Source organism: Balaenoptera musculus, chromosome 15 (genome assembly GCF_009873245.2).
Source record: "Balaenoptera musculus isolate JJ_BM4_2016_0621 chromosome 15, mBalMus1.pri.v3, whole genome shotgun sequence".
Lineage (NCBI taxonomy): Eukaryota > Metazoa > Chordata > Mammalia > Artiodactyla > Balaenopteridae > Balaenoptera > Balaenoptera musculus.
This window is the reverse complement of record NC_045799.1, coordinates 66,197,709-66,212,235: the sequence shown is the minus strand read 5'-3', so window position 1 is coordinate 66,212,235 and position 14,527 is coordinate 66,197,709. Positions and strand designations below refer to the sequence as shown.

The window sequence follows — 14,527 nt, the reverse complement described above, 5'->3', positions numbered from 1 at the left end:
CCAGTGTATGGAACACGGGTTCGAGCCCTGGTCTGGGAAGATCCCACATGCCGCGGAGCAACTAGGCCCGTGAGCCACAACTACTGAGCCTGCGCGTCTGGAGCCTGTGCTCCGCAACGGGAGAGGCCGGATAGTGAGAGGCCCGCGCACCGCGATGAAGAGTGGCCCCCGGTCGCCGCAACTAGAGAAAGCCCTCGCACAGAAACAAAGACCCAACACAAACAAACAAACAACAACAACAAAAAAAATCTAGTGGTTCTCAAAGTGTGGTCCTGGACCAGCACCTGGGAATCATAGATTCTTAAAAAAAAAAAAAGAATCGGTGAGGAACCCACTGTGAGCCAGGCACTGTGCTAGTCCGTAGTTTTGTTTTTCTGCACCCAAATTTTCACATACTGCATTTTCCAGGGTCCACTGGGGACCTTGTGGTGACCGCACTGCAGCGCAACGTCCGGGCGGCGTTGTCGCAGCGTCCCCTGGGGGTCAGCCCGAGTTCTCCTCGCCGCTCGCGGTCGGCCCGCAGTGCGCCGGTTCCCGGAGGGTTCGAAACAGTTGGGAGTTGGACTGACTCCAGCTTCGGTTCCGGGAGACTCTCCTGATCGGCCTGCCGTCCCGGGGCCATGAAGAAGGCCGTCCACAAAAGCGTTAAAGGTAACTGGGTGATGTCCTGGGGACCAAGACTTCTTCACTTTTCCTCCTCTGTAAAATGGGAAAGTCACACTCTTGGGCCTCTCACCATCATTTGTTTACCAAACTAAAATTTACATACAGGAAGAGTCCCCCCTCCCCCTTTTTAGTGTACAGCTTTGTGAGTTTTGTACCCACGTTTAACCACCACCACAATCAAGATGTGGAGGTCTCACCACCCCCAAAATTACCTTGTGATGAAGCCCCGTTGCTGCCAACGCCTTTCACCACCCCAGCTCCTGACACTCCTGATCTGTTTTCTGTAGTTTTGCCTTTTCCATGGAGAATGTCACAAAAATGGAATCCTATGATATGGAGTCTTTTGAATCTGGCTTCTTTCACTTAACGCTGCTGTCTTTTGAGACTGGGCTTCATAGTAGATTATATCATGAGCACTTTAATTTGCAAGCTGAGGTTGGAACTCAGACCCTGTCTATGATGCCAGTTCTCTGTTTGCTCAGGAGCCAGAGGCTCGAGGAGGGGATGACCTGTAATCCTGAAAAGTCTTGAAGATGGTACCTTCTTTATACTAGGTTACTTTATTTTCCAGACAGAGAGCATCTGTGGTTTGGGGGAGGGTGAGGTTGGAGATAGGCAAGGACAGTTGCTTGGAGTTGAAAGGGCCATGAAACCGCCCAGCTCCCTGCAGCTGGAGATGTGGGAGCATGGGAAGCCCCTTCCCCAGCAGTGGGGGGGACTCCTGGGCCCCCCCAGACACCACAGTCACATGGATTTGGCAAAGGTTTGGCAAGGTAGCAGTTTGTCACTTCTCCTTAAGGAAAAGTTGCGTGTGTGAAATGCTGGAAGAGTGTGCTGAAAACAAGTTTCCCCAGAAGCTTCCTGTAGGCTGAAAATGAGTCTTCTCAGAAGCTTCCTCTTGGGAAAATAACTTGTTGTTTTAAATCACTCCTCCATCTTCGAAACTTTTCTTGTGAGGTTTAGTTTTGTAGAAAACATACTTCAACGCCTCCCTACCCATTTTTCCTGGATTTTCCTCCCAAATGCTTTTTTTCTACTGTCCATTTCCACTGACATTGCTTGGGTGACATGCTCTGGGTGAACGCAGTAACCCTTTCGTTTCTCACTTCCACTCTGGACCCCACAATCCATATAACAGCCAGAGGTTTTTGTTTGTGTGTTTCTCTGAATGCAGACCTTAGCTTGTCCTGCTGAAATTGCTTCTAAGCTTTTCCAGTGAGGTAGACCTGCCAAGCAGTCTGTCTGCTCTGCCTTTGCTCCTCCTGCCTGCCCCCTACTGGTCTCCTTTATGTTCTTTCCTGTCTCAGAATCTTGATCTAATTTGCTCTCTCCCATCCTACTTCGCTTAAAGCTTTCCTGTTGGTCTTTTCGATCTCAATTCAGATTTTACCTCCTCTGTGAAGCCTTGACCCACCTTCCTCACAGGAGACGTTAGCCTCCTGTTGGTCACCCTAAGAGCTCTCTGAACTTTTCCTTCATAGCATGTGTCGCAGTTTGTTGTTCAAAATATGTTTACATGATTCATTGATATTTGTCTCAGCCACTAGGCTGGAAGATCCATGAGGGCAAGAAACACTTACGATTCCTAGCACACTGCCCGTATCAATAACTATTTGTTAAGTGAATGGATAATAATAACTAACATTAATTAAATATTCACAATGTGCTAGGCACTGTGCAAAAGCCCTTTAACTGTCTCCTTTAATTTTCCTAACAACCCTCTGAGTGGGCATTTTTATTATCATCACTTTACTGATGAGGAAACTAAGGAAGAGAGAGGTTGAGTAACTGTCCCAAGGGTCTGGCTTTAGAACCCCAGTTACTACTGTCATGCTGATGTCTAGGTGAAGGACTAAAACAAATCTCTCCTTTTTTAGAAGAAAAACAAATCGGCCTCAAGGTCAAGCCGTCTGTACACAACTTGAGCAAAACTCAGCAGACCAAACTCACTGTGGGCAGCCTGGGATTAGGCCTGGTCATCATCCAGCATGGGCCCTACCTTCAGATCACGCACCTCATTAAGAAGGGCTCTGCAGCCAGGGATGGAAAACTCCAGCCAGGTGACTGTGCTTTCCCCATGCCTCCCAAACACTCCACCTCTTTCTCCCTCCCGTCTGCCTTCAGGGAGACTCAGGTTTCACTGTAACAATGATAATGATGACATTGTTTGAGAGCTTTCAATGGGCAGGCCAGTTGGTATTACTTGTATAACCTTCGCTGTTGGGCGTTTTTATTCATTGAATTCTTACAATAACCCTCTAGGTAGGAACTATTATCATTCCCCTTTTACAGGTGAGGAAACTGAGGCTCAGTGAGACTGAGTTCCTTGTCGAGGTTCACCCCCATCTAGCAGGTGGGATTCATATACAGGCACAGCGTCACTCCAGCGTTTATGGCTCTCTGTGGATAAAGCTTTCTTCTTTTGTAGGCAGTATTAATCATCATTAACATTTAGAAGCATGATCTTATTTCACCTTCCTGGCAATCCCTGAGGTAGATTCTACATTAAAAAAATTTTTTTTTAAATTCTTTAATAGACCTTTATTAGAGTATAATTGCTTCACAATACTGTGTTCGTTTCTGTTGCACAGCAAAGTGAATCAGCCATATGCACACACATGTCCCCATATCCACTCTCTCTTGAGCCTCCCTCCCATCTTCCCTTTCCCACCCCTCTAGGTCATTGCAAAGCAATGAGCCGGTCTCCCCGTGCTATGCTGCTGCTTCCCACCAGCCAACTATTTTACATTCGGTAGTGTATATATGTCGATGCTACTCTCACTTCCCCTCAGCTTCGCCCTCCCACCCCATGTCCTCAAGTCCATTTTCTATGTCTATCTCTTTATTCCTGCCCTGCAACTAGGTTCATCAGTACCATTTTTTTTTTTTTAGATTCTATATATATGCGTTAGCATATGGTATTTGTTTTTCTCTTTCTGACTTACTTCACTCTGTATGACAGACTCTAGGTCCATCCACCTCACTGCAAATAACTCAGTTTTGTTTCTTTTTATGGCTGAGTAATACTCCACCGCATATATGTGCCACATCTTCTTTATGCATTCATCTGTCGATGGACATTTAGGCTGGTTCCATGTCCTGGCTATTGTAAATAGTGCTGCAATGAACATTGTGGTACATGTCTCTTCTTGAATTATGGTTTTCTCAGGGTATATGCCCCGTAGTGGGATTGCTGGGTCATATGGTAGTTCTCTTTTTAGTTTTCTAAGGAACCTCCATACTGTTTTCCATAGTGGTTGTATCAATTTACATTCCCACCAACAGTGCAAGGGGCTTCCCTTTTCACCACACCCTTTCCAGCATTTATTGTTTCTAGATTTTTTGATAATGGCCATTCTGACCGGCATGAGGTGATACCTCATCGTAGTTTTGATTTGCATTTCTCTAATGATTAGTGATGTTGAGCATCTTTTCATGTGCCTCTTGGCCATCTGTATGTCTTCCTTGGTGAAATGTCTATTTAGGTCTTCTGCCCATTTTTTAACTGGATTGTTTGTTTCTTTGCTATTGAGCTCCATGAGCTGTTTGTATATTTTGGAGATTAATCCTTTGTCTGTTGTTTCAGTTGCAAATATTTTCTCCCATTCTGAGGGTTGTCTTTTTGCCTTGCTTATGGTTTCCTTTGCTGTGCAAAAGCTTTTAATTAAGTCCCATTTGTTTATTTTTGTTTTTATTGCCATTACTCTAGGAGGTGGGTCAAAAAAGATCTTGCTGTGGTTTATGTCAAAGAGTGTTTTTCCTATGTTTTCCTCTAAGAGTTTTATAGTGTCTGGTCTTACATTTAAGTCTTTAATCCATTTGGAGTTTATTTTTGTGTATGGTGTTAGGTAGTGTTCTAATTTTATTCTTTTACATGTAGCTGTCCAGTTTCCCCAGCACCACTTATTGAAGAGGCTGTCTTTTCTCCATTGTATATTCTTGCCCTCTTTGTCATAAATTAGGTGCCCATATGTGCATGGGTTTATCTCTGGGCATTCTATCTTGTACCATTGATCTAGATTTCTGTTTTTGTGCCAGTACCATACTGTCTTGATTACTGTAGCTTTGCGGTATAGTTTGAAGTCAGGGAGTCTGATTCCTCCAACTCCGTTTTTCTTTCTCAAGATTGCTTTGGCTGTTCGGGGTCTTTTGTGTTTCCATACGAATTGTAAAATTTTTGGTTCTAATTCTGTGAAGAACGCCATTGGTAGTTTGATAGGGATTGCATTGAATCTGTAGATTGCTTTGGGTAGTATAGTTATTTTCACAATATTGATTCTTCCAATCCAAGAACATGGTATATTTCTCCATCTGTTTATGTCATCTTTGATTTGTTTCATGATTGTCTTATAGTTTTCTGAGTACAGGTCTTTTGCCTCCTTAGGTAGGTTTATTCCTAGGTATTTTATTCTTTTTGTTGCAGTGGTAAATGGGAGTGTTTCCTTAATTTCTCTTTCTGATTTTTCATTGTTGGTGTACAGGAATGCCAGAGATTTCTGTGCATTAATTTTGTATCCTGTAACCTTACCAAATTCCTTGATTAGATTCTACATTAAACCACCTTACAGAGAAGGAATCAGATATTTAGTAACTTGTACCTTGTCACACCAAGGAGTGGGGATTTGAACCCTCTCTGTTACACTCTTTGTCAGTACTGCCCTGCTTCTCTTGGCTTTGGGTGAATGAATTTTCCATCCAATTCAAGACATTTTCCCAGCGCCTACTCTGGGCCTGGTGCTGTGCTCAGGAGTCAGGGACGCACAATGGGATGGTAAGGTGGTGGGAAGGAAAGACCATTCAGTGGGAGCTGGCCTGAATTCAGGCCCAGGCTCTGCCACTTTCTAGTTCTGTGACCTTGGACAAAGCCCCTTAACTTTCCTGGCCTTAGTCACCTCATCTCTAAATTGGGATAATACCACCTTTGTCAGGAGTTGCTAGGATTTGATGAGATAATCTTTATGAAAATGCTTTGAGAACTACAGTGCTATGGAAATGCTGGCAATCATTTCTCTTAGGCTGTTCTTACTTAGAGATTCTTTAGACTGGTATCTTTTTTGTTGTTGTTGTTAACCAAAAATGATTGTGGTACAGGAGCCCCCAGTGGATTAAACCACTGGTTTGCAACTCTGGTTACCTATTAGAATCACCTGGAGACCTTTTAAAACAAAAATGCCTTGGCCCCATGTCCCCAGAGGTTCTGATTCAATTGGTTTGGCTTTGGGGATAGGGCAGTTCATGGTTTAAAAGCTCCTCAGGTGATTCTAATTGCAGCTAGGGTTAGAAGCAGTGGATTAAAGAATTAAGTAGACCAATGATGCTATTACAAAAGTTTACCTCACCTTAAAATCCAAAGCATTTTCTCCACATAGAAAATGGTGCTGGGGAACAAACTGACAGAAAGAGAGTTCTGGACTTTCCAGACCAAAAGAACTCTAGGCCAGGTCCCATGGGCCTTTTCTGCTTGTTCTCCTTAGCTTCTCTGGGGTCAGGGGACAGATGCTCGTTGATAACCAGAGTGCACACTCACTAGAGTGGGACAGGAGTATGCTTTCATGCACATGAAACAGAATCTCCTGGTGGGGCTACAGTTAGTGGGCTCCTGGAGGTCAGAGGCAGTCTTGAATTCACCTTTTAAATCCACGACTTACCTACAGCACTGGCACATTTATTATGTCTGTGCTTGATAAATGAATAGCAAGTGAGTATTTGTCCTAGGCATTTTGCAAGGTGTTTCCACATCTATTATCTCATTTAATCTCTGCAACACTCCTGGAAGGTAGATAACAAAACATAGAGCCTTAGAGAGATGAAGTAATTTGTTCAATACAGAGCTAAGTGGGTGGTCAGAGCTGAGACTTGAAACCGTATCTGCTTAGAAAGCCCATACCTTTGACTAGAAAAGAGATTTCAATAGAGAGTAAGTCCAGGGCCCCAAATCTCTTCATGACAAGTCAGCCACTTCTCTTCAAGGTCTAGGTTTCAAAGACTCTGTAACTCAGTCCTTTTGACAATGATTATGAAATTTTGAGAGGTGACGGTCTTAGAAACCTGATGTTTTTTTGACCCCATTACCTCCCAGCCCCATTATTTCTCATTCATGTGCTTTGAATTTCTCTCTTTTTGGTGTTTCATAATAGGGCTTCATCTCGATTTCCTGATTAGTTTATTCTGGCTAAACTTTAAAATCCTTTTGGCCAGTATAGCTTTAGCAAACTCTGATATCCAGAGTCTTAAGAAATTAATATAGCTTTGAAGGTAAATACAAGTCATGTACTGGTCACCACCCTTACTAGGCCACATTCATTCAATAGGCATTTCCTGAATGCCTGCTCTGTGTAAGCATCCTGCTAGGTAGGCACTGTGGTATAATGATGAGCCAGACATACATGGTCTCTAACCACACAGAGCTTATGGAATTTACAGCCTAGTTTGTAGAGATGGTAGTGGCTTGGCTGCTGCAAAGTTGATTAAATATAGGTAATCGAGACAGTTTATATAATGTGGTTCCTATAGCCCATTAAAACAGAAAGAAAATGTATAATGTTGATATTCATAAATACCAAATTGGTGTTTCTTTATGAAAGGCAATGTTAATGTCTATTGCCAGAGTACTCACATTCACACAATGATATGTCTGGTTTACAGCCAGGACAGTCAGGGAATTAAGCTGTTTATTGTCTGCCCTCTTGATAAAAGTCACCCTTTAACAACATAATTAAGCAGAATGACAAGCCATAAACACTCCTTTTAAGATTAGGCAAGTAAGCTCATCCAGTGAGGTCTTCTTCCTCCCCCACCTCCATTTTAATTAACCTCCATGGGGTGAAAAGTTTTAGATCGCACAATCTGCAGGTCGCCGGGAGAAGCCCTGTTTCATTCTGAAGTTAGCCCCAGCTATTTTTAAAGACCAAAGTAGAAGGTTTACTTCACCCTTCTAAGTATTCATTTTCTTTAATACTGTGAACTTTTGTTTCTGATAGGATCTAGCACTATGGAAATTTGTCCCTGGCATTCCTTGGAGGCTTCCTTTGGGATCGGCATAATTCCCAATTATAGCACAGTGGGGAGTAGTATCAGAGAATGTACTTCATCTTGACTCTTTTCTCCTCTGAGGTTAGGCTTCAGCTGTCTTTCAGGTTGATTGAGGGGTCTCTAGCTTCCCATGCACAGAGAGGTGAACATATCCTTTGGGACTCACTGGGGTCACTTTATCCGATGTTAGCTATAAAGTATCCATGACCATTTGGCAGGATTTTAGTACTAGTAAGAGCTGATGACTAAGATTTTACCCAATGTATCTGTCTGTCCTTAAAAAGCAATTTCCCTGTATTCCTTCCTCTCTTGCTGAATGCCCTTGTAGTAGTCAGAGGTCTTCAATGCAAGCAATAGAAAAGTTCTGTTAAGGCATTGGATTTAGAACAATGAGTCTGACAGAATTGCCAGAAAGCCTGGAGGACCAGGTTTGGAAAATGGTGAGAGAACAAAGGGCCATGGAAACTGGGTGCTCCTGTCACCTCTCTGCATCTCCTGCTCTAGGTTCAGTGACCCAGGGAGACTGACAAATAACTGGACCTAGTTTACATGTTCACACCCTAGCTGCTGGGTACAAGTGAATAACTGGTCTTTTTAACATCCAGTTTGGAGGTCCAGGGGCTTGCTGTCAAGATGTGGTTCTCTTCCTATCTGCTGGGGGCTCAGGAGCTCCATGGTTGGCCATCACCCTTCCCTGCCTGTTCAGCACTGTGCTACGGTAGGGGACCTAGCTGTCTAATCCCTTTGAGCTGACATACTCTCTGTATACATAGCTTAAACTTAATTAAAGCATGCTAATTGTCCAGTGTTGCATGTAGAATTACTTGCTCAACCAATACTATGTAAGGGCAAACATTAAACTGAAAGGCTTGATGTTTAATATGGTCTGCTTACTGTGGAGGGCATTGGAAATGGCCAGGCAGGTATAATAGAAAGTAGGTCATTTATTCACTTAGTGTAAGTGGTTTTTTCTTTAATAGTAATAGCCATTTATTTTACTTGAAGAAAACACATTTTTAGAATCCTAAAGGATGATTCAGATTATAAATGGTTTTTAGCCTCTGTCAAACCAAGGACTTTAGAAATGTTGTAAAAACATGCTACAATATCTACCACCACACTGACTATTAAGAAACATCTTGCATGTATTCTTCATTATTCAAAGGATACTTATGTCACGGAAAGGGTCATTTTTATTAAATAAAGGCTGAAGCCTGGCTTTGGTTCAAAATGAACCAACAATATGAACCCATAAAATGAAATACCTCACCCCCCCCCCAAAAAAAGAAAGAAAAACATCGCACAATAAAGCCAGAAATGGTATGATCCTTTTAAACCATTATCTTAATTTTACTGATTTTTTTCCTTTTTCAGGTGATGTTTTGATTAGTGTTGGCTATGCCAATGTGTTAGGATATACTCTTCGAGAATTTTTAAAGCTTTTGCAACATATCACCATAGGAACAGTGCTACAAATCAAGGTTTACCGAGATTTTATTGACATACCCCAAGAATGGCAAGAAATATATGATTTAATCCCTGAGACCAAATTCCCAATTACACGGTAAGTAGTTAAGTTTAGGAATCTTTGTTATACTACAGAGTTCCCCAGGGTCTAGGAAGTAGAGTCTTAGTTTAATGTGAGAACTATCAGTTGGACCATGTAGGAGGGATTGATGACACTGCCACAATTTAGTGGGTTTCTAAGTCCTTTTGGAAAGTACAATCTGTAGGACCTAATATGAGGCAGAATGATAAAGGCAAGAGCCTTGGACATGGAGTTTAAAAAAAGACCAAACTATCCAATGGCAACTCCACCTCCAAACCTACATGCGTGACTCCGCCTTTTCCAAAGTTAGCCCTTAAACATGTGCTGTGAATCCCATTTCCTCATTTGTCTCCGGCATATTCAACTTCTCTCTCTGGATCCTTCCCAATAACATTTAAGCCCCTTTAAAACCTCTACCATCTTAGCAAACCCCACCTAATTCCACTCTCCTCTCCTTTCCCTTCCGGCCACTGCCCTGTCCCTTGACTCCAAACCCATTGAAAGAGCTGTATTAGACTTTGCCATTTCCTCAGGAGACACCATTTCCCCCCCTCAGTGCAGGCCTTGGCTGAGAGTCCTTTTTCCCAGGGTCACTTACAACCTTCATACTGCTGATTTCAGTGGACTCTTCTCAGTCTTTATTTTGCTTGGCTTCTGAGCAGCATTAGACACTGTACACTCAACTCTGGTTGAAACATCATTTTCCCCAGACTTCTGGGATACCATACTCCCATGATTTTCCTATTTCCTCTAGTCACTTCCTCTTGATCTCCTTTTACCCAACCTTGGAGTTCCTCAAGGTTTAATCTTTGGCTTTCTTCTCTCAATCTCCTAAGCAAACTTCTTGATTTTTCTAAAAATAGAACTACCATATGACCCAGCAATCCCACTACTGGGCATATACCCTGAGAAAACCATAATTCAAAAAGAGACATGTACCACAATGTTCATTGCAGCTCTATTTACAATAGCCAGGACATGGAAGCAACCTAAGTGTCCATCAACAGATGAATGGATAGAGAAGATGTGGCACATGTATACAATGGAATATTACTCAGCCATAAAAAGAAACAAAATTGAGTTATTTGTAGTGAGGTGGCTGGACCTAGAGACTGTCATACAGAGTGAATAAGTCAGAAAGAGAAAAACAAATACTGTATGCTAACACATATATATGGAATCTAAAAAAAAAATGGTTCTGAAGAACCTAGGGGCAGGACAGGAATAAAGATGCAGATGTAGAGAATGGACTTGAGGACACGGGGAGGGGGAAGGGTAAGCTGGAATGAAGTGAGAGAGTCGCATGGACATATATACACTACCAAATGTAAAACAGATAGCTAGTGGGAAGCAGCCGCATGGCACAGGGAGATCAGCTCGGTGCTTTGTGACCACCTAGAGGGGTGGGATAGGGAGGATGGAAGGGAGACGCAAGAGGAAGGAGATATGGGGATATATGTATATGTATAGGTGATTCACTTTGTTATAAAGCAGAAACTAACACACCATTGTAAAGCAATTATACTCCAATAAAGATGTTAAAAAAAAAACTCCTTGATTTCTGTGGTTTCTATTAGTATCCATAAATTAATAATTTTCAAATTGTATTATCTCCAAACTTGTATAAACACCCACTTGATATCTGCATTTGTATGTATCATAAACCCCTCAAACTCATTACGCCTAAAATCAAAAGCCAGCTTGCCACCGTCCTAGTGGAAGAACACTCACATAGTCAAACAAGTCAGAAATTTACGGGTTGTGCTTGATTTCTCCATCTCCCTTTTCTTTAACTGACAAATTCAGTGCTCTGATGCAAGAGTGGTCCTTATTAATTCTGACCAGATTCCTGACCACTAGTTGCTACAGCTGTGCACCTTTGCTTATTGGGATGGGCTCAAAGAAATATGGCTAGGGACTTTACTAAAGACTAAAAAATGGCCCATATTCCATAGACATTACTTTAGAGTCCAACTTGTGGCCCTAGGAACTGATATGGCTAGCAGATGTGCTTTGCTTGTCTTCCTCAGTGTTTTAAACACTGTAGAGAGAAAGGAGGATACATAGGGGGTGCTTTTCCAGGGGGCAGTAATACGCTATTTCTTGACCTGGGTAGTAGCTACCAAGGTATTTATAATTTTTTTCATTCAACTTTTTTGCATTTTTCTGTGTATTTCAAAAAAATTTTTAATGAAAAAATATTTGAATCGCTAAATTTACAAATCTAAGATTTCATGCAAAGAGTCTTTATCTCTGGTTTCTCCTGAAGAAACTAGAAGATGGGCTTGCATTCCCACATGGTGACAGTGGACTAGAGCTGGGCAGTTGTCCCCTTCAGATGAGGTACAGATTGGGGAAAAAATTCCCAGTAACTAAACCAATCCTGATTTGATTAAAAATCATTAATGATAATAGTGATAACTGCTTACTATGTGGTGGGCACTGCTTTACAAGCATTATACCATTTAATCCTCATGCCAATTCTTTTTATTTATCCTCGTTTTACAGATAAGAAAACTGAAGCCAATGTAGTGTATAAACTTGCCAGAGGCCACAGGGCTAAGTGGTATATGTCTGTCTCCAGAGCAGCAATGTCCAATAAGAACTTTCTGTGATAGTGGAAATGTTCTGTATCTGCGTTATCCCATGTGGTAGCCACTAGCCACAGGTGGCTACTAACCCCTGAAATGTGAAGATTTGTAACGGAGGAATTTTAAATTTTATTCAAGTTTAACCAGTTTAAATTTAGCAGCCACATGTAGCTGGTGGACCTTGTATTGGGGAGTTCAGCTCCCGAACCTGAGCTCTTAACCATTTGCTTATAGAACAACTACGTTCTAAGCACAGAGTTCAGAATATTAAAAATCTAAGGATGGCAGATTGACCATTCAAAAGCAAACACAGAACAGCACAACTTAAGTATGAGGCTAAAATCCACAAACTTAGGAACAATATCAGTCATGTTCTGAATCCCTTTCTTAATTAAGCAAAGTGCTTATAGCTAAGGCATTTTAGCATCTTATGTGGAAGGGGGCGGGGAAGGAGCAGAAGTGGAAGGAAAAGGCTTATTTGGTATGACTTCCTTCAGGAGCAAAGAGCACTGTGTGCACAACGGAGAGAATACTCCACAGGATGCTCTGGGCAGGCCTAGTCGTATAAAAACTGTTTCCAGCTAACCCTGACCTCTGCTGGCTTGTGGCGTTACTATCTAATGCAGTTCAATAAGAACCTGGCTCTGCCGCCTGTCCTTGATGATTATCTAATACAATTACAAAGGATGTCCTTTGCACTCTGAAGGCAAACTGTTCTAGTCCTGAGATCTGAATCTCCTTGCACAGCACTAAATCAAGGATTAAAAGAAAATAGTACAATTAAGACTAGCGGCCCTTAGTAAAATTGACTCCATACCAAATGTCATTTCCAGAAGAGAGAAACTTTAGGAAAAGCTTCAAAAGCTTAGGAGCAAATAAAACAGGCAGGCCTCCAAGGATGTTAGTGAAAACACCAGTAAGTCTGATAGCTTGGAGGGACTGGGGTAGGGAAGAAATCTATTTCCTATTAGCAGGACAGAAAGTAACAGAGAAAGTAACCGAGGTTCATAACTACAAAGGTCTGGTTTTGGATCTGCTGGCAAATCCAGCACCAGAATGAGGGGTAGCAGGTAACAGACAGTATTTGTTCAGGAAAATAATAGCAGGTGCACGTGCTGCAGACATGAGAAAAGTTCAAGAAACCTGTTGTTGGCAAATTACAAAAAAAAAAGTCTGTACAAGTTTTTGGATGGCAACAGCGAGGTGGAATAGTGAATGATGAGACATCTGGATAGAAGGGTGTTCTACAGATCCACATATGTAAACCCAAATGAGAAGCAAAGAATGATGCTCAGGGGAGGAAAAAAAAACTCAGATTAGCATGTTGAAGATCTTTGAGGGCCATTATTTCTGGATGCCCCCTTGGAAATCAGTAATATTCTGTTATTGCTGACCCCATGTGACCCATGAAAACTGAATTCTGTGGAGGAGATGGCCACATTGACCTGTCATTCTGTGTGAAGTGAAATTAACCCACCATTAAGGCCTGCTAATATTCTGGTCAATAGTCTGGCTTAAGTCTGGCAAAGCTTTTAAAAGTAATGTGAAATAATTTAGGGCAGAATTTGATTTCCATTTAGGAATGGAAACAAATTTAAAGGTAATTTTTCTTTTGGCCACATCTCGCAGCTCGTGGGATCTTAGTTCCCCTACCAGGGATTGAACCTGTGCCCTCGGCAGTGAAAGCTAGAGCCCTAACCACTGGACTGCCAGGGAATTCCCTAAAGGTAATTTTAAAGAGAAAATTTTCAATAACACAGAAAGGTAGTGTTAAAGCTAAATTGTATTCTTTCTTTTACGAACCAAAGCAGGTTGTAAGACATCTCTTAGGTGATAATGAATGTTCAGACATTAAGAATCCATTTCATTCACTATTCTTTTCATTTCAGCACAACAAAGAAAACTGAGGAGGCAAAAGATGACTCTTTCACAAGCAGTGATGACGATGAAGATGCAGTTTTAGATAAAAGACTTAAGTACTATAAATATCCACGGTCCACTGGCCATTACCCTGCAAGGAGACCAATGTCTATCTCCACAGAATGGCATGGATATAAAAAGAAGAACTGTACTATTAGTGTAGGAAAAGACATTAACTGTGACGTGATAATTCACAGAGACCACAAGAAAGAAGTGAGAGCCCCTTCTCCATACTGGACAATGGTGAAGCAAGACAATGAAAGCTCCTCCTCCTCCTCGGCCTCCTCTACCTCAGATGCATTTTGGCTCGAAGACTATGCCCATGTTGAAAAGGGCAAGAGTGAACCTGTATCAAAAGTTGGTTAGGCAGCAGTTTGCAAATCTGTGACCACAGGAGCATTTGTCTTGAAAACACCCATTTTTTGTGCACTGCCATGTATACGTTTGCTATACTTACAGGAATATGTGCAGACTTAACATTTCTCTTTCAGGAGTGTGTTGTAAAGCCTTTAGAGACCTTCTTCAATGTGATATCCAAAGACTTCCTTGGGGTTTCACAGGCCTCACAATTATTCAGATCCTTAAGACCTTCCTTTCTGAGAAGAATGTCTCATATTTTAGAAAATGCAGCAGAGGAACCCAATACCAGAATGTGTAAACACAGTAGAGAATTTTACTCTTTAAGGTAAGTATCACATTTTACTTTATTTAGTTTCTCGTTTGTAAACTTCAAGTGCCCTACTTAAAAGAAATGAGATTTTTGCCTAGT

The 14,527-nt window shown here is 41.8% G+C and overlaps 1 protein-coding gene across 2 annotated transcripts; it reads left to right on the top strand.

Moving 5' to 3' along the window:
* The first annotated feature begins 620 nt into the window (after positions 1 to 620).
* Positions 621 to 14,515, top strand: PDZD9 (PDZ domain containing 9). Of its 2 annotated transcripts, XM_036827002.1 has the most exons (4): positions 621 to 651; positions 2,547 to 2,726; positions 9,073 to 9,262; positions 13,728 to 14,515. In XM_036827002.1, the coding sequence occupies exons 1-4, from the start codon at positions 621 to 623 to the stop codon at positions 14,122 to 14,124; spliced, it is 798 nt and encodes a 265-aa protein (XP_036682897.1). In that variant the 3' UTR covers positions 14,125 to 14,515. The 2 variants fall into 2 exon arrangements, with proteins under 2 accessions (XP_036682897.1, XP_036682898.1); XM_036827003.1 differs by lacking the exon at positions 2,547 to 2,726.
* Positions 14,516 to 14,527: the final 12 nt, after the last annotated feature.

Excerpts from the sequence above, each read along its gene's own strand:
- PDZD9 (XM_036827002.1), top strand. The coding sequence starts at position 621 with ATGAAGAAGGCCGTCCACAAAAGCGTTAAAG. Across the intron at positions 652-2,546 it reads CGTCCACAAAAGCGTTAAAG|AAAAACAAATCGGCCTCAAG; the intron begins GTAACTGGGTGA and ends CTTTTTTAGAAG. Across the intron at positions 9,263-13,727 it reads ACCAAATTCCCAATTACACG|CACAACAAAGAAAACTGAGG; the intron begins GTAAGTAGTTAA and ends TTTTCATTTCAG.